Source organism: Vollenhovia emeryi, unplaced genomic scaffold, assembly GCF_000949405.1.
Source record: "Vollenhovia emeryi isolate VEMERY1.0 unplaced genomic scaffold, V.emery_V1.0 DF939362.1, whole genome shotgun sequence".
Classification (NCBI taxonomy): domain Eukaryota; kingdom Metazoa; phylum Arthropoda; class Insecta; order Hymenoptera; family Formicidae; genus Vollenhovia; species Vollenhovia emeryi.
The window spans coordinates 1,659-24,896 of record NW_011967004.1 but is presented as its reverse complement, the minus strand read 5'-3'; the positions used below and the strand labels follow the sequence as shown (position 1 = coordinate 24,896).

The 23,238-nt window shown below is 33.9% G+C and overlaps 2 protein-coding genes across 2 annotated transcripts; both read right to left on the bottom strand.

The window, feature by feature from the left end:
* Positions 1-15: 15 nt before the first annotated feature.
* LOC105558230 lies at positions 16-10,723 on the bottom strand. Its single transcript, XM_012005818.1, has 8 exons — positions 9,218-10,723; positions 8,753-9,181; positions 8,184-8,662; positions 7,415-7,875; positions 6,782-7,159; positions 6,443-6,575; positions 3,798-5,221; positions 16-524 (listed from the first exon to the last, which is right to left on the bottom strand). The coding sequence occupies exons 1-8, from the start codon at positions 10,721-10,723 to the stop codon at positions 16-18; spliced, it is 5,319 nt and encodes a 1,772-aa protein (XP_011861208.1).
* Positions 10,724-21,817: 11,094 nt separating this feature from the next.
* LOC105558227 (60S ribosomal protein L2, mitochondrial-like) lies at positions 21,818-22,957 on the bottom strand. Its single transcript, XM_012005815.1, has one exon. The coding sequence runs from the start codon at positions 22,926-22,928 to the stop codon at positions 22,104-22,106; it is 825 nt and encodes a 274-aa protein (XP_011861205.1). The 5' UTR covers positions 22,929-22,957; the 3' UTR covers positions 21,818-22,103.
* Between the last annotated feature and the right edge of the window lie 281 nt (positions 22,958-23,238).

Genomic DNA, 23,238 nt, shown 5'->3' with positions numbered 1-23,238 from the left:
ATCTATACTCCAAATTTAACTCACTAATTTTCTATTTTCAATCCACTTATTAAAATCTTCTTTGCTTACTGCTTCAACAACAATTGGCATAAATCCATGGCCTTGACCACACAATTCATAGCACTGCCCGTAATAAACACCAGACTTTTTGATATTAAACCACGCCTCATTCAGCCTACCTGGTATCGCATCAATTTTTACACCAAAAGCCGGTACTCCCCAGCTGTGTATCACATCTCCTGCTGTAACTTGTAAACGAACGTTAGTATTAATGGGTAAAACGATGTTGTTATCAACAGAGAATAGCTTTAAATCTCCTTCGATAAAGTCTTCTTTTCCCTTAATATAACTATCAAATGACACACCTTGATATTCTGGATATTGGTAACTCCAATACCATTGATGGCCAATAACTTTCAGTGTTATATCAGCTTTCGGTATTTCTTCCTGTAGCTTCAGTAATTTAGCGTTTTCAAAAGCTAATATACCAACAATAATCGTTGGTATAACAAACCAAACAATTTCTAAAAGGACATTATGGTTAGTTTGGCTTACGTTTGCCACTTTGCTTTTACGAAAGCGAAATACTACATAAGCAAGCAGCGCCCACACAAAAAGCATTATTGCAACCATCACAACCATTACAAACGAATGTGACCTAACTACAGCCTCCATTACTTCAGTTGCAGGAGCAGGAAATCCAAATTGCCAGGAAGTAGGAGCAGAGGCAACAGATATATTTGAGTAAAATATTATCAATAGTGCAAATAACTTCACCATATCTTTTGTTTGTTTGCTATAAAACTAAATGATATACTGTATAATAGTATATATAAACTTACTATGCAAATAGAGATTAGTGATGGTTAATAATTTTTTAGCATTCAATAAGTATAATAGTACAATACTAATTTGAGGAAAAAGCATTTACATAAATCTATTGTAAGTAAAAATATTATAATATTTTAAATTAAGTATTTACTTTAAGTAAATTCTATAATAAGTTTAATAGTGTCTGTTACTGCTAATAACCCTCTAGCCTCACACCTAAAAGCAGTAACAGACACTATTAAACTTTATGACAAGTTTATAATTTGCAAGATCAAAATCTTACAAGTTCCTTTATTTTATTATACATTGCAGTTTGTTAATTAACTTTTAATGCCTATGGTAGCATTACAGCTTGGACCAAAAGTTTATGCATTATAGAAAATAATTATAAAAAACACACTATATTTGTATACCATACAAACTTTTTTCATTCTGCATAGCTAAGTTACTAGATTCTGTAAACAAAATCTTTAGAGAAGCCAAATGGGCAAAGTTTCATGAAGGTCTTTCGCCAAAACAAGGCAAAATACGCTAAAATTCCTGATTTGACAAAAAAATATTCAATTATGGACATTTTATAAATATGTTCATCTTCTTTCCTATTACATTTTTGCCCACAGAACCTAGAAAATTTTGAAATTTATATGCATAATTAGACAAGTAGTTTTTAACACATAACTCAAAAGACGGCGTGGTGTATGTTGCAAAGAGTTAGGGAATCATGGACAATAGAAAATTTTATGTTTCTAGGAGAAATAGGAATCAACAATGATTATGGAGATTATTAGGTTTAGGAAATTGTACTTATGAAAGTGCTAGGCATTCTGCCGGTAAATATGTTAAACAATAAGCAAGCACTGATGGAGTGGAAAGTTTTTGGTTTGTTCTAAAGCATGGTACATTTTATCACTTCAGTGTTAAATATTTAAATCGCTACGTAGATGAATTTTCAACCGGCATAATACGTTTACATGGACTTTAATGAATGTTTTAACACATATGGTCCGAAGTTCGGAAAAGGACCACATATTTTGAGCCAACTATATGAATGAAAAGAAAGTTAAAATAAATGCTTCTTTTAACGAATTAATGCTTGCTAGTGTAGGGAAAAAACCAAATAAAGAAGAAGAAACAAATAAAGTTGTTTTGCCTGTAAAGTCTCCTCTTCGTTATCCTGGCGGTAAGAGTCGTGCTGTTTCCCAAATCATTAATGAATATATTCCAAAAGGGTTACCTAAGCTTTGCTCTCCTTTTATAGGCGGAGGATCAATAGAGTTAGCGTTAGCCAGCATAGGAACAAAAGTTTATGGTTATGACGCCTTTGAACCATTAGTAAGATTTTGGCAGGTGCTTTTAAAAGATGCTTCTTACCTTGCAGAGGTGGTGCGGAAGTATCAAAATATGACATCCATCATGTTTTATAACTTACAAAAAACATTTTTCACCTTGAAAGATAGAGTTGAAATTGCTGCAGCATTTTTTGCATTAAATCGCTCATCTTTCAGCGGTACAACATTGTCGGGCGGTATGTCCCCAGGACACCCACGTTTTACACCAAGTTCAATAGAAAGATTGGCAAAGTTCTCAATTAAAAATCTTACTGTGAATTCAGCTGACTTTAAAAAAAGTATTCCTAAACACGCAAATGATTTTTTATATTGTGATCCTCCCTATCTAATTGATCAAAAACTATATGGAAAAAGAGGTGATCAACACACAGATTTTGATCATAAAGGACTTGCCAAACTTTTAGCGACTCGTGATGGATGGATTTTGTCGTACAATGATTGCGAAGAAATACGGGATATGTATACAGGGTATCGTATTATTACACCCAAGTGGACTTATGGGATGGGTAACTCTAAAAAATCAAATGAGGTTTTAATCTTGAGCAAAGACTATAGGAAGATAGCATGAAGCAAAACATAAACGGAAAGGCGTTTGAGTATACATTAGCTATAGCATTTTATCAAATAACAAAAGCAAAGATTCAAGAAAATTCTTCTTTTGAGGTAGCTAAAAATTGCTATAGAAGTTTAGAAGATTTACATAAATATATATTAGAAAAAGCCTCCAGTGAGGCAGCAATGTTTTTGCAAGCGCATGATGCTAGAGTAACAAATGCACGTTCTATTTTGCTTCAAGATGACGGTGTTGGAATACAGGGTGATGTTCGAGATATTGTGATTGAAGTCCCTAAAGGTCAAATTGGAATTTCAGCTAAATACAATCATGCTGCAATAAAACATTCTCGACTTTCAGATAAAATTGATTTTGGTAAAGAATGGACAGATCATCCATGTGGCGAAAAATATTTTAAGACTATTCAGCCTGTATTTATGCAATTAAGAGAAATGCGTGCTCAGAATATGCTATTTAGAGATATTCAAGGAAAAGAAACAAGAATTTATTTGCCAGTTTTAACAGCGTTTGAGGATAAGCTTAAACGGCTATGTGAAAGTTTTAGAGGTGTATTTGTTGAAAAATTTTTCAGATATTTACTTGGGCGTCATGATTTTTATAAGATTATGTTAAAAACAGCATGTAAAAGAAAAACAGTCTCTTTGCAGTCCGTCAATATTGGCGGCACATTAGAATACGGTTCAAAATGGAAAATACCTGAAAGAATAAGAGTAATAGAAAGAAAGTCTGGCTCGTCAAGTACAATAGAAGTAATGTTTGAGGGTGGATGGACTATTTCTTTTAGGCTTCATAATGCAAGTAGCAAAACAGAGCCTTCTTTAAAATTCGATATTCAATTTATAGGGATTGCAAGTAGTGTAGGGCTACATATTATTGATATTGTCTAACTATATACCTAAATTTTATTACGGCACTTTCACTACTACTTTAACGAGTGAGCTACCTTTCTATAAAAGACCTATCGACTGTTGCAATTATAGGCGTAAACAAGAATGATAAAAGAGTACGGGATTGAGTAACTATGTACACTTCTGCTGGCATACCAGGGTATAGGTATACATTTTTAAATTGAGCAAGCTCTGACTTTGGTATCACTACACGCACTGAATAATAACGCCCTAGTCTTGGATCATCAAGAGCATCAGGAGAAATATGGCTTACTATACCACTAATTAAACTTAAACGACGTGCACTGTAAGCACTCAGCCGGACTTTAACCTTTAGCCCTTCTAGCCCATCAATAGAGACTATGTTGCTATCTTTCTTTTGTGCTGACAGTACCTCTTCTATGTTTCTAGTTTGAATTTTAGCATCTATTATTAAGTCATCATCCGATGGCACTACGCTCATGATTGGAACTCCAGATTGTATAACACCACCTTCAGTATGGTATCTTATATCTGTGACTATCCCATCTTGAGGCGATTTAATTATTGTACGTGCTAATGAATCTTCAGCAACCATCAGCCTCTCTTTCAAGTCTGCAATAGACGTACTAACTTCCTTAAGTTCAGCGTTTGCTCTTTCTTGAGAATCATTTCTCACGTTTATAATTTCTAATTCGTTCTCTCCAATTTTTTGCTGCGCTTGAGATATTGCAGAACGGTAATGTCCAACTCTGCCTTCAATTTCAGCAAACTGTTTTTCTAAAGCTAAAATGTGTGGTTTGCTTATATGGCCACTATCAAGTAATTGTCTTTTTGTTTCCAACTCCTCAGTTATCAAGTCATATTGCTTATGAGCTGCATTTAGTTGAAAGTTTAGCCCCGCTAATTCATCATTTAACTGCTTTATACGTTGTTGCAGTATGTCTGTTTTTCCCAATATGCTCTTTCTCTGAGAGTTGAATAACTTTACTTGATTCTTTATCACTTTATTTACAAGTTCATCGTGAGATAATTTTTTAACCTCATCAGGAAACTCGAGCGTGTCTAAATCTCCTCTGATTGCAATAAGCCTTGCTTCTGTTGCTAAAAATGATAAGAGCTTCTCTTTGATAATACTTAAATTCGCCTTCTCGTTAACATCACTCAACAAAACTAGAGGCTCATCTTTTTTAACTGCTTGGCTCTCTTTGACTAAAATTTTGCTTATTATTCCTCCGCCCAAGTGTTGAACTATTTTTCTATTTGAAGATACAATAACTTCTCCACTTGCATGCACCGCACCGTCAATTGGAGCTATAGCCGACCAAATACCACCTATCCCAAAAAAGATGAGTATTACTACCAGACCAAAAAATAGTGGTCCCCATGTTACTCTCAGAACTTCATTTACGTTATTACTTTCGCGTTTTAAAATAAAATTTATCACCGCATCAATCAATGCAAACGTCTTATCCAAAAATTTTGGGTACTTCTTCTTTTTATTTCTTGCTCCTTGCATATTTATATTATCACTATGGCCAATCAGGCCTGTCAAAGAAAATCCAGCGCTAAGCTTTTTCAACTTACTTATCATAATACTACTGTGAATTTGTGTTAACTCAAGATAACACACAAAAACAAAGAATCTATAATTTAGGCATTCCATTTAGGCTGCAGAGCACCAGAATAAACTATTTAGTAACAATTCCTGCATCAACTATGTTTTTAAAATTTTTTGACGTTTAACTTTATTATAACTTTTCCTTTATTTTGTGAATACCTGAGTTACTTATATTATGTAAGAAATCTATTGCCAACCAGTCAATATTCTGTTAGGAATTAAGATAATATAAAGTTATTATGTTTAAATTGGAAAGCAGAAAGTTCCTGATTACTGGCGCATCAGGCGGAATAGGGCAAGCAATTGTAAAAATTATGCACAAAGCCGGAGCAACTTTATGTATTTCTGGCACAAAAAAAGAAGTGCTCGAAGGAGTTGCTAAACAATATGAAAAAAATATGCATATACTCCCTTGTGACTTATTAAACGCTGAGGAAGTAAATCAACTAGTAAATAGAGCAAGTGAGTTGATGGAAGGCTTTGACGGGCTTGTATGCAATGCGGGCATTACGCGAGACAGTTTATTATTGAGGATGACAGATGAAGCATGGCAAAAAGTAATTGATATTAACTTGAGCTCTACATTTAAGCTGAGTAGAGAAGCATGTAAGAGACTAATTAAGAATAATTGGGGAAGAATTATAAATATTTCCTCAATAATAGGGCTGACAGGAAACGCCGGGCAAGCAAATTATGCAGCGTCTAAAGCTGGAATAATAGCTATGAGCAAATCTATAGCAAAAGAAGTTGCAAGTCGTAATATAACAGTAAATTGTATTGCTCCTGGGTTTATAGATACTAAAATGACTGAAGTTTTAAATGAAGGACAAAAGGGAAAAATATTAGATAATATTCCAATGAAAAGAATGGGAACAGGGGAAGAAATAGCAGCAGGGGTCTTATTTTTAGCAAGTGATGAAGCAAAATATATAACAGGGCATGTGCTTAACATTAATGGTGGGTTATTTATGTAGCAACACTTATGTATGGACAAATTATAATTTTTACTTTAAAATAAAAATATGTGTAGGTTTGCGTTTGCGTTAATTTATTATTTAAAGGCAAGAAAATGAGCTCTATAATAAAAAGATTTTTTAGTGTTTTTTGTGTAGTATTACTTTTCTCTTTCTCAGGTTATGCAGCTACCACTGATCCTGATATGGATGACACAACTAAAGTAATATGCAATATTATTGGTTACGTTTGGGGAATAGGCGGTCCACTTATGACGGTAGTAATAATCGGTGCAGCTTTGCTTGCAATATTTGGCAGGATGCCGTGGCCAGCCCTCTTTGCTCTAGGCATGTTCTGTGGTGTATTTTTTGGCGCTAAAACTATCATAATGAAAATTATGCCCAACGTAAGTAATGAAGCAAAAGCTATGTTGGAAAAGTGTGGAAAATAATCCATAAAAGTACGGAAATGCTTTTTTGTTATCCATTAAATCGCTTCATATCTTCAACTTGCAACAAATAAGGGCTATCTTTTGGTAAAGTTTTAACAGCTAGCTCAGCATATTTTGTCAATTGCTTTAAATTACCTTCAATACAAGCCTTTTTTGTTAAGGCAAAATAATGCATTGCCGTATCAGCTTCACATTTATATGCAATGCTTAAATATTTCCAGACAAAAGCGTTATTTGGTTCTACATTCAAAATCTGCTCCAGGTAAAAAATCGCCTTTTTTGCATCACCGTGTAATAATAAAGTATGAGATAATGCAAGTTTCACTAAATAACTGTTTTTCTCAGATAAATACCTAAGCGATTCCTCATACATTTTTATTGCTTCACTTAAATTTCCGGCCTTGTATAGCATTTCTGCTTTTAATTCATATAGGTATGGGTCATTGCGTGATTCTTGAATCAATGAATTAACTTTAGCAATAGCCTCTTCTATCTTTCCTTGCCTATAGCAAACTATAGCATTTACATACTCAGAATTATTTTCATATTTATTAGATAACACATGAATAGGAGCAAAGAAAGAGTCTAGCTTTGCAACCACACGCTCAAACTTTAGTAACTTATCCGCAAAAATTGGTTTTACGTTGTTTTTGACCTTATAATTTCGTACAGCAAATATGCGTTTCTCACTAAGTGGGTGAGTGCGGAAATATTCCTCGGTGTTCTCATGCTCAATACTTTTAAAATAATCAAAAATCTCTTTCATACCTGAATTATCATAGCCAGATTCATCAAGGTACCTTAAAGCATAGCTATCTGCTACACTTTCTTGCTCTTGAGAATAGTTAAAAAATAGCCTTGAGCTGAGTGCTACACCACTAAGCAAAATTGCACCAGCAACCTGAGGGTTAATGATAATACTAGAAACTAATCCTACCATATAACTAATCATTGCTATCGATTGAAAATAACCCATAGCACTACTCATTTGCAATATATGACCAGCAGATATGTGAGCAATCTCATGTGCTAATATACCAAGCAGGACATAAGGTTTAGCCGAGTATTGTAAAAGTCCTAAATGAATGAAAATACTGTTATTGTTAATTACAAAAGCATTAATCGAATTATCATTAATTATAAAAACTTTCATTCGGTCACTATCAATGTTTGCAGCAAAAAATAAAGGTTGCGCTAGCTCTTTCACTATTGCTTCCACTTCACTATCTCTAATAATGTTAATAGAGTAAGCATTATTATAATATGCAAAAAAGAACAATAAGGTCAAAAACTTAGCAATTCTAAACATGGAAATTCTGTGCTTGTATAATTTATAGGAATTCTATATTTTAACACTTAAATTATACAAATTTATAAACGCTAGTTTAATTTTTTAACGTAACTAATAAGTTTGTCGATGGTAGTTAACTTAATTTTATGTTGTTCAGCAAATTTAAGTAACTGAGGTAAGCGCATCATAGAGCCATCATCATTCACTAATTCACAAATAACTGCTGAATGATCAAACCCTACTAACTTCGCCATTTCAACACTCGCTTCAGTATGACCAGCACGTTGTGCCACCCCACCTTTATGTGCAATTACAGGAAAAACATGACCTGGAGTTATGATGTCATCCTGAGTGCCATCCTTGTTGATAGCAGCATGTATAGTTTTCGTTCTATCCTCTGCTGAAACACCGGTTGTAATACCATAACGTGCATCAATTGATGTAGTAAATGCGGTATGATTTTCACCAATATTTTTCTTTTCCATGAAATTAAGGCCCAACCTCTTCATGTGAAATTTAGTCATTGCTAAGCACACAACCCCTGTACCGTATCTAACCATAAAAGCCATATGTTCTGGTTTTACTTTTTCAGCTAAGACAACCAAATCACCTTCATTTTCTCTACTTTCATCATCAACTAAAATGAATAATTTACCGGAACGAGCATCCTCTAATACATCTTCCACAGAAGAAATACCGGGTAGACTCATTGAAGCATAAGTGGCCTGTACCATAATAATTTACTTAAATTCAATCTTAGCTATTTTATACAATTTCTCTCCATTTGGCACTGTCACTTCCACATACTCACCTACTTTTTTGCCGATTAAGGCACTCCCGAGTGGTGAACTAGTAGATATTAACTGCTTTGAAACATCAGCTTCATATTCGCCTACAACCTTATAAACATATTCCACTTCACCGTTATTATCACTTAACATGCTTAATGTCACAGTTGCACCAAACATTACTAAATCACCAGACAAATTTTTTACTTCTATTACTTCCGCATGTGAGAGCTTACTTTCTATCTCCATTATACGGCCTTCAATAAAACCTAACCTTTCCCGTGCTGCATGATACTCTGCGTTTTCAGACAAATCACCTTGATCACGAGCATCAGAAATAGCCTGTATCACAGAAGGTTTTCCTTCCTTTAATTTTTCAAGTTCGGCTTGCATATTCTCAAAACCTTCCCTCGTCATAGGAAATTTATTAATAATGGATGAAGCCATAATCACCGCCTAAATGCAATTAAATTGAGTAACGAAATTACTCACAATGTTAAAAATATCACCTTTTATATCATCTCTCATGTCACTTGACAACTTTTTTAAAACCCCAGGGTGTACAGTATGAAAATAATTAATAAGATCATGTTCAAATTTATTAATGTAACTTATTTGTATTTTACTTAACTGATTATATAGGTTAGAAAAAATATACATCAGCACTACTTGCTCTTCTATTGACATAGGTAAATGTTGTTTTTGCTTTAATAACTCGACAAGATATTTACCCTTATTCAAGGATAATTGAACACTAGCATCAAGATCAGAACCAAATTTTGCAAAATCTTCTAATTCTCTATACTGAGCTAAGCTTAGCTTTATAGAACTAGCAACTTTCTTCACAGACTTTAGTTGTGCAGCAGAACCAACCCGTGAAACTGACAAACCTATATTTACTGCAGGTCGAAATCCTTTATAAAATAATTCAGACTCAAGAAAGATCTGCCCATCGGTAATTGAAATAACATTTGTTGGCACATATGCAGATACATCACCAGCTTGAGTTTCGACAATCGGCAAAGCAGTTAAAGACCCCTGCCCTTTTTTATCAGACATTTTAGCAGCTCTTTCAAGCAAACGAGAATGTACATAGAATATATCCCCAGGGTAAGCTTCACGACCAGGAGGACGTCTGAGCAATAAAGACATCTGCCTGTATGCCACAGCATGCTTAGATAAATCATCATATATAATCAAACAATGCATTCCATTGTCACGGAAAAATTCCCCAATAGTGCAACCAGCATAAGGTGCTAAAAATTGCATAGGCGCGCAGTCAGATGCACTAGCCACAACTACAGTTGTATACTCTAATGCTCCGCTTTCTTTCAGCTTATTTACCACTTTTGCTACTGTTGAAATTTTTTGTCCAATAGCAACATAAACACAGTAGATTTTTTGATTTTCGTTTACCTCATCGTTAATCTTCTTCTGATTGATAATAGTATCAAGCGCAATAGTAGTTTTACCAATTTGTCTATCACCAATAATTAATTCACGCTGCCCTCTACCTATTGGAATTAGCAAATCTATAATTTTAATTCCTGTTTGCAGTGGCTCATGCACAGACTTACGATCAATAATGCCTGGCGCTTTAGATTCTATATCCATTCTGTTTTTGGCTCTAATTTCCCCACCGTTGTCTATAGGATGGCCCAACGCATTTACAACTCTCCCTAACAATTCATGCCCTATAGGCACCTGCACAACATCACCACTACATTTTACAACGTCCCCTTCTTTCGCATCACGGTCATTACCAAGCACAACTATTCCAGCCGTATCATGATCTAAATCAAGAACTATTCCTTCTACACCGCTTGCAAAAAATACCTTTTCGCCGAATTTTGCTTTTTCCAGCCCATAAACCAATGCGATACCATCTGTTACTGAAATTACTTCACCTATATTTTCCCGCTTTATAGGATTATCAAACGTCTCAACTTTTTCCCTTATTACACTTGCTATCTCAGAAACATTCATACTGTTCTTCATACAAAATTCCTTACTTTTAATATTTCCATTTTACTTAAGTCAACTAACCTATCTAAGTAACTTTTTAGCGAAGCATCGATCAAATTAAAACCATACCTAACTACGAAGCCACCTAGTATAGAAGAGTCAACCACATTGCTTACTTTTATTATTTTACCAAGAAAGCTCAAAGATTCAGTAATTATTTTTATATCAGATTCCTTTAAAGCTTCTGCTGACTTTATAGTAATTTCGAATTCATTTTCATTTTCTTTTGCAAGACTTAAGAATTTTTCTAATATAAGGATCAATAAACTAGAGCGTTTGTTTGCAAATATAACCATAATAAATTTTACTAAATTTTCACTCAAGTGCTCATTTATAGAAAGCATCACTTCTTTTTTGTGTGCAAAAGAAATCATAGGATGAGATAGGTACACAAAAACATCACGTTGATCCTTAAAAAAAGCCAATAAAAATTCTACTTCTTTCCTTATAATACCTAACCTGCTTTCTGAGACATGAAACAGCACTCTAGCGTAAAATGAAACTAAATTATTGTATTGGGTCTTTTTCATATTAAATCCAGTAAATCTAAATTAATTCAGCTACAAACCTTCCATTCTTCAATCCAAGCATTTTTTATATAAACAGGTCCCCTCTTTAAGGAAAGAAAACATAAATCATATCTGACTGAATAATCTAAAAAACTAAGGTTTGTACTTAAGAAATACTTAGAAGAATTTATAATAGACTGACATTGAAGATGAGATATCGGTATTTCTTTTCCAAGTAAACTTGTTTTAACTTCTATAAAAATCAGCTCCTTTTTTTTAGACACAATTAAGTCAATTTCACCAAACTTACAACGGTAACGGCGTTTTATAACATTATACCATTTCAGCTTTAAATATGCTAAAACTAGCAATTCGCCAAAATAACCCATAAAGTAGCGTAACCTACTTACCATAAGAAGAACAATTATGATAACAATTAACTTTGTGTAACTACTTTACCTCCTTCTCTATTTTTACTATAAACCTTACCTCTTGCTGCAATATCCCTATTAACCAGTTCTATCACTGCCATTGAAGCGCAATCACCCTTTCGAGTGCTAAATTTTATTATTCTAGAATACCCACCTTTACGATCTTGATAACGGATGGCTAAGACGTTTAATAACTTATCAACTGCTAACTTACTATTATGAAGGCGTGAAAGCAAAAGTCTTCTACCATGTAAAGTATTCTTATTCTTAGCAATTGTAATAAATTTTTCGACATATGGACGAAGTTCCTTAGCTTTTGGTAAAGTAGTTACAATCTGCTCATGGTTAATTAATGAGACAGATAGATTCTTTAACGTCGATAATCTATGTTCAGTGCAACGAGATAGTTTACGTTTTTTTATTCCATGCTTCATATATCACCTAATCTTCATCAGTATGTTGTTTAGCCAACTCATCTATATCCTTAGGCGGCCAGTTTAGCACATTCATACCCAAAGACAAACCAAAATTAGCCAAAACTGCCTTAATCTCATTCAAAGACTTCCTGCCAAAATTAGCAGTTCTTAACATTTCACCTTCTGTCTTTTGCACAAGATCACCTATATAAGTGATGTTTTCGTTTTTCAGACAGTTATGAGACCTGACAGATAATTCCATTTCATCTACCTTACGCAATAAGACAGGATCATAACCCAAATCTTTAGCACCACTAGACGAAGAAACCTGCGATTTTTTATAACTTACATCAGAACTAATAAAGGGCTGAAGTTGCTCCTGTAATATTCTTGCAGCAGAGTCAACAGCTTGACTCGGAGAGATTGTACCATCAGTTTCAATTGACAATATCAGCTTATCCTTATCAGTCACTTGGCCAACACGACTATTCTCTACCCTGCATGAAACCCTGTTGACAGGGCTATACAAAGCATTAACTGGAATAAAACCAATTAAATCCTGCTCACTCATAAGCTTCAAAAGTTCATTTTCTTTATACTTAGTTACAGGAAGATAACCTTTTCCGCTAGCCACATATATGGTCATGTTAAGCTCTACATTTTGCCCCAGCGTACATATTAACAAATCTTTATTAACAATAGAGCATTGATCATCAGTTTCTATCATCCCAGCTACTACCTGGCAAGGCCCTTTAGCGTTTAAATTTAAGCATTTATTAGAAGCACCATTTAATTTACACCTCAACATGCCCATATTTAATACTATATCAGTTACATCTTCTCTTACCCCTTGAATTGAAGTAAACTCATGAGTTATACCTTCAATTTTCATTCCATAAACAGCACTACCTTTAAGAGAAGATAACATTACACGTCTTAATGCATTACCTAATGTTAAAGCAAAACCACTTTCCAACGGTTCTAGGATTATATCACTTTTTTCACTTGAATCATCTGATATTACCTTAACTGAACTAGGTTTAATCAATTTATCTAAATTGCTACAGAGAGAAACATCATTATTATAATACATAAAACAACCTTTTCAAATATCCTATACTCTTCTTTTTTTTCTTAACCTGCACCCATTATGAGGAATTGCGGTTTTATCTGCAATTGAAGTCACAGTCAACCCACAGCTCTGAAGTGCTTTAACCGCAGCTTCGGTACCAAAGCCAGGACCACGAATTATTACAGAGACAACCTTCATACCAAATCTCTCCATTGCATTCTTCACAGCAGCCTCCGCAGCCTTACCTGCAGCATAAGGTGTGGATTTTCTCGAACCTGAAAAACCACATGCACCCACAGAAGTTTGACATAGCGTATTACCATGAACATCAGTTACATTTACAAAAGTATTATTAAAAGTTGCACGAATATGAACAACACCAGTAATAAACTCCTTTGTACTCTTACCAACCGTTTTGACTTTTTTCATTAAAACTCACAATAATAAATTTTATTTTTTCCCAGCAATAGGCAACCGAGATCTACCTTTACGAGTCTTAGCATTAGTATGAGTCCTTTGCCCTCTCACAGGTAAACCTTTTCTATGTCTCACTCCTCTATAGCACCCCATTTCGACTAAAGATTTTATGTTCATAGCCACTTCTTTTCTGAGTTCACCTTCTATAACATAATTTTGTCTAATGAAACTGCTGATCTTTTCTATATCTTCATCTCGTAATTCTGAAACACGTTTGCGCTTATCAACTTCGCAAGCGTGACAAATTACATTCGCAGTAGCAATACCTATACCATATATATAAGTTAATGCAAAAGGAACACATTTCCTCACTGGAATATTTATGCCTGCAATACGTGCCACTGGTACCTCGATACTTTATTAATAACAACTCTTAATTTATACCATAAAACAACTCAGAGTCAAACCAAATTACAAGAAATTTTACTTTCAATCTCTTGCGTTACCTCATCAACACTTAAATTAGCGTCAATTGTTAATAATTTGCCTTTATAATACTCGCGTAAACCTTTCATTTGAAGGTGATACTCACTTATTCTCTTATTAATTACAGACATATCAGCATCATCAATTCTTTTCTCTAACCTCGTACTTTTACATTTAGCACAAGTAGTACTCTTAAAAGAAGATACACTATATATGCTTTTACAGTCCAAACACGCGAGACGATTTTTTAATCTATCGATTGCAATATTATCGTTAAGCTGCAGCTCAATTACAATATCAACATCCCTATTATATTTTTCTTGCAAAACTTGAGTCAAAAAATGAGCCTGGTTTAAATTTCTCGGAAAACCATCTAATAAGCAATTATCATCCATTAATGCAAGCTGGTCACGCAATAATCCACATATAATTCCATCTTGAATTAAATTACCAGATTCCACGGTACCCTTTATTTTTTTACCTAACTCACTGCCATCAGATATAATATTCCTTAATAAATCCCCCACTGAAATTAATTTAAAATTATATTTTGCTATTAACAAGCTTGACTGAGTACCTTTACCAGAACCTGGGGGACCAAAAATCGTAATGATCATCTTACTTTCCTCGTTTTAGACTCATATTTCTTTATCCAGCTATCGTACCTATTCGAAAAAATATAAGATTGTATTTGCATAATAGTATCAGTAATAACGTTCACTATAATCAGTAAACTCGTCCCACCAAAAATAAATGGTATATCATAATAATATCTCATAATTTCAGGTACAGTACATATGACTACCAAATACGCAGAGCCAATGAATGTCAACTTAAAAACTATATCTTGAAGGTAATCAGAAGTATGTTTCCCAGGCCTTCTACCAGGTATAAAACCACCATTTTTTTTAAGAAAATCTGCGTTTTCCTCTGGATTAAATATAAAATTGGTATAGAAAAAATTAAAAAATACTATCAGCACCAAATAGGCTACAATATATACTACTTTATTTGCCATAAAGTAATTTAAAATAAAATCAGAAAAAGCGTGCCCCTTATAGAAATTTGCAATTGAAATAGGTGTCAATAAAATTGCATTAGCAAAAATGGTTGGTACTACACCAGATAAATTAATCTTCAATGGAATATAAGTAAAATCGTCATTATGTAATCTTTTAAATTGCTTTTTAGGATGTTGAACAATAACCTTTCTATAAGAAGACTCTACAAAAATGACTAAGACTAGCAGCAAAAAAAACAATACCAAAACAAAAAGGATAATAAATAACGATACGCTACCGTTTTTATTTAACGTTAACAGAGATGACAAAGCGCTGTGTAACTCTGATATTATGCCCGTGAAAATGATCAATGAGATACCATTGCCTATACCGCTAGCACTGATTCGTTCACCAAGCCATATTAAAAGCATAGTTCCACCTAAAAGGCTGAAAACACCTATTATACGAAACATAACACCAGGTTCGATTACAACCAATACCCCTTCCCTATTCATCCCTTCCAATCCAACCAAAATTGGAATTGATTGAAATACACAAATTACTATGGTCAGATAGCGTATATAAGAATTCATCTTTCTACGGCCTGATTCTCCATCATTCTTAACTTCCTTCATTCCTTTAATGGCAGAAGAAAGCAACTGAATAATGATAGAAGCCATTATATATGGCATAACGTTCAATGCTAGAATTGTCATTCTAGCTAATGCACCACCAGAAAATAAATTAAATACTCCAAAAACACCTGAGCCCTCTTTGGGAAATATATCATTAATTATATCAAGATTAATTCCAGGAATAGGCACATAAGTACCCAAGCGATAGCAAATTAAAGCTATTAGCGTAAAAAATATACGTTTTAATAAATCTCCTTTATATAAAAACGTAGGATCCAAGCTATTAAATGCGGATTTATTGCCCATGATTTACGATAGTATTTCCACACTACCACCAACTGAAGCTACAGATTTTTTTGCAGCTTCTGACGCAAAATCAACATGAAACACAAATTTTTCGCTCAACTTACCTTTATTAAGAAGTTTAATTTTATCCTTAATAGACTTTATAAAACCTAATCTATACAGCCTCTCCTTATCTATAACAGAGTCTTTCACTATTTTTTTAGCTTCCATTAAGCGCTGTATATCGCCAACATTAATTATAGAGTATATGTTCCTACGTATAGGCTTAAAACCTCTTTTAGGCAAACGAGTATATATAGACTGTTGTCCACCCTCAAAACCATTTATGGAAACTCCACTTCTAGCCTTCTGCCCTTTATGCCCTCTACCGGATGTTTTACCTTTACCACAACCGATACCTCTACCCAGCAACTTAGGCTTCTTTTTCTTAGATAACTTAGTAAATATAGAGTTTAATTTTACAGCATTATTCATACTTTACCTGTTTCCAACTATCTCGCTAATCTTTTTGCCTCTTTTGCTTGCTACCTGACGAGGAGATAACATGCTATCAAAAGCCTTAAATACCGCACATATAACGTTATGAGGATTATTTGATCTAGTGGATTTAGCTACCACATCCTTTATACCTAACACCTCAAAAACTGATCTAATCGCTCCACCAGCAATAATACCTGTTCCAGCTCTTGCGGTTCTTAAAACTATCTCACCAGAACAAAATTTAGCTTTAATATCATGATGCAAAGTTCTACCTTCACGCAAGTACACTCTAATCATCGATTTCTTTGCAGCATTTACAGCTTTGTCTCTTGCTTCAGCAACTTCTGCGTGCTTACCTATTCCACATCCTACTCTACCCTTTTCGTCGCCAACAACAACCAAAATTGAAAATGAAAATCTTCTACCACCTTTGGTAACCGTTGTCACCCTTCGTACCGAAACTAAAAGCTCTGATAAATCATTATTATTTTGTAAATTCTTTATAGCCATATTCAAAACCTTCTAAAATTCAAATCCAGAACTTCTTAAAGCCTCAGCAAATTGAGAAACTAACCCTGTATATTTATACGCTCCACGATCAAACGTAAGCTGCTGCTCTAATCTCATGCCAGACAGACGCTCAACCATTAAAGAAGACACCTGTTTTATAGTTTCAGCGTTGACTTTCCCTTTACATACATCCTTAATTTTAGCATCCAAAGTAGAAGCCGAAGTGAGAGTTACTCCTTTTACATCATTAATTAACTGGACATAAAAATGCCTATTAGATTTAAATATGGATATACGTAAACGTTCAGCGCTCTTATCAAGCTTCGCTCTATTACGTAACTTCCTTTTTTCAGAATTACTTAAAAAATTATACGATCTTTTCATTTTAATTACTTCTTTTTACTTACAACCTTACGCAGCATAAATTTGCCTTTTATTACAACACCCTTACCTTTATAAGGATCGTACTTCCTAATCCTGCATATATCGGATGCCACCATATAGACTTTTTGCTTATCCATACCACTCACTACTAAATGAGTTGGCTTTATGCACTTAATCTCAACATCTTTAGGCACTTTATATTTAACATTATGGCTATAACCAAGATACAAAGTCAAATACTTACCATCATACTCCGCCTTATATCCCACACCGTTAATCTCAAGATTAACAGAAAAACCATCAACCATGCCGTTAATGATATTATTAATATTACTCCTATAAGTGCCCCACATAGGCTTTATTTCATCATAATCATCTTTATCTTGATCCACAGAAAGGAGTAGCTGATTATCAACAATTCGGCACACAACATCACTGATTAAGCTAACTTCTTTTTCAGCCTTAGCGCTCTTTATTAACATCCTACCATTATTATGTTCAACTGAAACACCAGCAGGAATATTGATAGGAGCAGCACCTATACGAGACATGAATTTCTCCTATTATTTAAAACACACGACACAAAACTTCTCCACCAACCTTTAACTTATGTGCATTATAATCAGTCATCACTCCTTTGGGTGTCGATATAATAAAAATACCAAGACCATTATATGCTTTAGAAATGTCCTTATACTTAGAATAACAACGACAACCAGGCTTTGACACCCTAACTATGTCACTAATTACAGGTGACTTCTCATAATACTTCAATTTTACAATGAAAGAAGGTAAATTATCTACAACTTGCTTTTCATAATCAAGGATATACCCTTCATCTTTTAAAATCTTCAGTATAGAAGAATTCACTTTAGAAAACAACACTCTTGTTGTTCTATGCATTGCCAATTGAGCATTACGTATCCTTGTTAAAAAATCACCAATACTATCAGATAACGCCACAATATACTCCTTATATTATATTTACCAACTAGACTTTGTAACTCCTGGAACTTGCCCAAAAGAACATAAATCACGCAAAATAATTCTACATAAACCAAATTTTCTATATACTCCTCTTGGTCTCCCAGTTAAAGCACACCTATTTCTAATTTTGGTTTTAGAAGAATTTCTAGGCAATTTTTTAATTAATTTATTTTGAGCTGTAAACCTTTCTACAATAGATAAATTCTTATCATTTATTATAGATTTCAATTTCTCTCTTTTTTCTTTATATTGATCGCACAGCTTTATTCTGCGAAGATTTCTTTCTATCATAGATTTTTTTGCCATATATTTCTCCTCTCAATTAATCAAAAAAAGGAAATTTAAGAGCCAGTAATAATTCCTTTGCTTCCTTATCACTAACTGCACTTGTTATAATATTAATATCCATACCTCTAATTTTACTTATTTTATCATAGTCTATTTCTAAAAACGAGATATGTTCCTTTATACCAAAGGAAAAATTACCATTACCGTCAAATTGCTTCACACTAAATCCTCTAAAATCTTTTTCCCTTGGCAAAGCAATATATATCAATCTTTCTAAAAACTCATACATTTTATCTCTACGCAAAGTTACTTTGCAACCTACTGTAGCACCTTTTCTGATCTTGAAGCCAGAAATAGATTTTTTTGCAAAAGTTGATAAAGGCTTCTGCCCAGCAATCAAATATAGGCTATCAAGTGGTTCATTTATTGCTTTACTATCTGTAGCAGCATCTCCAACGCCCATATTGATACACACCTTGACAAGTTTAGGCACTTGCATTATATTGCCGTAATTAAACTTATCCTTTAAGGACTTTGCTATGCTATCTTTATACAATTCTTTAAACATATCAACCTAATCTATCACTTCTCCAGAAACTTTTGCAAAACGCACTTTTCTACCGTCTATAACCTTAAACCCCACTCTAGTTGGAGTTTTATATTTAGGGTCCAATGTTGCAACGTTGGATATATCAATAGCTAACTCTTTATTTAATATACCACCACTACTACCAGCTTTTGGTTTAGTGTGTCTCTTATGTACATTTACCCCAGAAACAATTACTTTCTTTTTAGCATCACATGCCACAACTTTAATCACTTTACCAATTTTTCCCTTATCTCTACCAATTAAAACTATAACGTCGTCACCACTTTTTATTTTAGCACTCATTATAAAACCTCAACAGCTAATGACATTATCTTCATAAAAGAACCAGATGATAACTTTTTTACCGGACCAAATACCCGAGTGCCAAGTGGTTCACCTTGATCGTTAATCAAAACTACAGCATTGCTAGAAAAACGAATTACAGAACCATCAGATTTTCTAATAGGGCTTTTCACCCTCACCACAACTGCCCTATATACTTTTCCCTTCTCAACCTTCCCTCTTGGAATAATAGATTTAGTAGATATAATAACTGTGTCACCTATAGATGCAGACTTTCTACCACCCAATAAACCAATACAAAGCACTGCACGCGCACCAGAATTATCAGCTACTTCCAACAATGTATTTTTTTGAATCATATAAATATCCTATTCAATGTGAGCTATTAACAACAACCCATTTTTTAGTAGTAGAAATAGGCTTGTGTTCTTGTATTAAAACCTTATCCCCTTCTTTACAACTATTATTCTCATCATGTGCTGTATACTTCTTGTATTTTTTTATAACCTTTTTATACAGCTTATCCTTATACACTTGTAATACCGAAACCTTTACAGTCTTATCACACTTAGCCTTAGTTACAGTACCACAAAAAACCTTTTTAGGCATTCTTTTCCTCTCTTCTTCTTTTATTTAATGTAGTTAGAATACGAGCTATGCTCTTTCTTATTAAGCTAAAACGCGAAATATTGTTGCACTGCCCCAACTTCTTTTGAAAAACCAAATTAACAAACTCTTTTCTCAAATTCACAAGAATTTCATGCAATTCTTGTGAAGACCTTGATTCAATGTCAGCTATATCCATTGCAACTCCATTTAATTATGATTAGATACAAATTTACACTTCATAGGAAGCTTAGCGGTTGCCTTTTCAAGCGCCAATCTTGCTAAATGCATGGGAACATCACTGCTAATTTCAAACAACATTCTACCGGGCTTAGCTTTAAACACCCAAAATTCAACACTACCTTTTCCCTTACCCATACGTACATCCGCTGGCTTTTTACTAACAGGAGTGTCAGGAAAAATCCTTATCCAGACTTTACCAGAACGTTTTAAAGTTCTAGATATTACACGCCTTGCAGTTTCAATATGTTTAGATTGAATCCTACCAGCTTCCATAGCCTTTAGACCATAATCTCCAAAAGATAGCGTACTACCACCCTTCGTGTTACCCTTAATTCGTCCTTTAAATACTTTTTTATATTTACTTTTTTTGGGAACAAACATCTCAATATACCTTAATTACCAATATAAACCCAAACCTTAACTCCTATAATACCATATATAGTTTTTGCTTCACAAAAAGCATAATCTATATTAGCACGTAAAGTGTGTAAAGGCAAACGACCTTCTTTATACCATTCAGTACGAGCTATCTCAGCTCCGCCAAGGCGCCCAGAACAACTTACTTTAATACCTCTAGCACCCATCCTTAAACAACTTTGAATAGCTTTTTTCATCGCTCTTCTAAATGAAACCCTTTTTTCTAACTGCTGCGCAATGCTGTTTGATATTAAAGTTGCATCTATTTCAGACCTTTTAACTCCTACTACATTCACTTCCACATTATTTTTTACTTTTTCAGCTATTTTTTGCTTTATCTTCTCAATATCTGAGCCTTTCTTACCTATTATCACTCCAGGTCTAGAAGAATGTATTATTACAGACACCAAATCGATCGTACGCTCTATAATTACTTTAGAAACACCAGCATGCTTAAAAGATTCATTGATATAACTGCGAATAGATAAATCTTGATGCAACCCTTGTTTATAACCTTTCTCAGCATACCAAACAGATGACCAAGTATTAATTATTTTTAACCTAAATCCTTTAGGATTAACGTTTCCCATACTTTTGCACTTTCCTTATTAATTTTCTATTTTTATGAATCATATAATTTCCCCCAATTTTACAGTTATATTACTATAACGTTTACTAACTCTATTAGCTCTACCCATAGCTTTTGGACACACCCTGCGCAAAGTAAGAGACTTACCTATTGAAATTTCTTTTATATATAAATTATCGATATCCAATCCATAATTATATTGAGCATTAGCAATCGCAGAATTTAATACCTTCCTTATAAGACCCGCAGCCTTCTTTTCACAAAATCTTAATTGCACAGTGGCAAAAGAAACTTTTTTATTACGTACTAAACCAGCAACCAAATTCAATTTACGAGGAGTTGATTTTAAAACCCTAGAACCAGCTTTAACTATTACATCTCTGTTTTTCATATCAATTACCTTCTTGTCGCCTTTTTATCACCACTATGCCCAGTAAATTTACGAGTGGGCGAAAATTCACCAAACTTATGACCTATCATATTCTGATCATTAACATTAACAGGAATGTAATCCTTACCATTATAAACAGCAAACTTTAAACCTAAACAATTAGGAAGAATTACAGAAGCCCTGGAATGAACTTTTATAGCCATGTTAACAAACCCCTTGTTTAAAGCATTATTCACCGACTTTAATATAGAAGGATGACAAAAAGGAGGCTTCCACGCAGATCTACTCATAAACTAACCTTTCAATTGTTTTATATACTTATCACTAGATTTATTTTTCCTCCGAGTTTTCTTTCCTTTTGTTGCAACACCCCAAGGAGTAACAGGATGACGACCACCAGAGGTTTTTCCTTCCCCACCTCCATGAGGATGGTCAACCGGATTCATTGCAACCCCACGCACAGTAGGTCTAATTCCAAGCCACCTACTTCTTCCAGCTTTACCCAGCTTTCTATTCTTATGATCAGGGTTAGATACTACACCAATAGTAGCCTTGCAAGAAGATAAAATCAACCTAATTTGACCAGACCTAAGTCGTAATAAAACATATTGGCCATCACGACCAACGATTTGTGCATAACAACCAGCAGCTCTAGCAATCGCAGCACCATTACCTGGCTTCAGCTCAACATTATGAACGAAAGAACCAACAGGTATATACTTGAGTAGCAAACAATTACCTGGCAAAATATCAGCATCATTTCCAGCTGTAACAATATCACCAGGTTTCATACCTTGAGGAGCTAATATATAAGATTTAATATCATCTTCCTTATATGATATTAACGCTAAAAACCCACTTCTATTTGGATCATACTCTATTTTTTCAACTATACCCTGACCACTTCTATTACGCTTAAAATCTATAACTCTATACTTCTTTTTGTGACCACCACCCCTATGACGAGTTGTAATTCTACCATAATTATTTCTTCCACCACTGGACTTTTTACCGGATGTAAGAGACTTTTCTGGCTCATCTTTTGATAAACCAACTTTACTTACTAACACAGTCCCACGAGAAGACGGAGTAACAGGATTAAAAAATTTCATACCCATATTAAACGCTCATTATATCTAATTTTTGACCATCTATCAAAGAAAAATAAACTTTCTTTTTCTGTTTTTCACAACCAATCACACCCCTGAAACGCCTATATTTAGGCTTAATTCTAACAACATTTATAGAAGAAATTTTAACATCAAATAGAGACTCTATTGCCAACTTTATTTGACGCTTATTTACATTTATAAAAACATACAAAGAATATTTATTAAACTTCTCCCTCAAAAAAGAGGCCTTTTCTGTAATTATAGGAGATTTTATTATATTATTATATTTGATCATAACAATCTACCTTCAAGATGC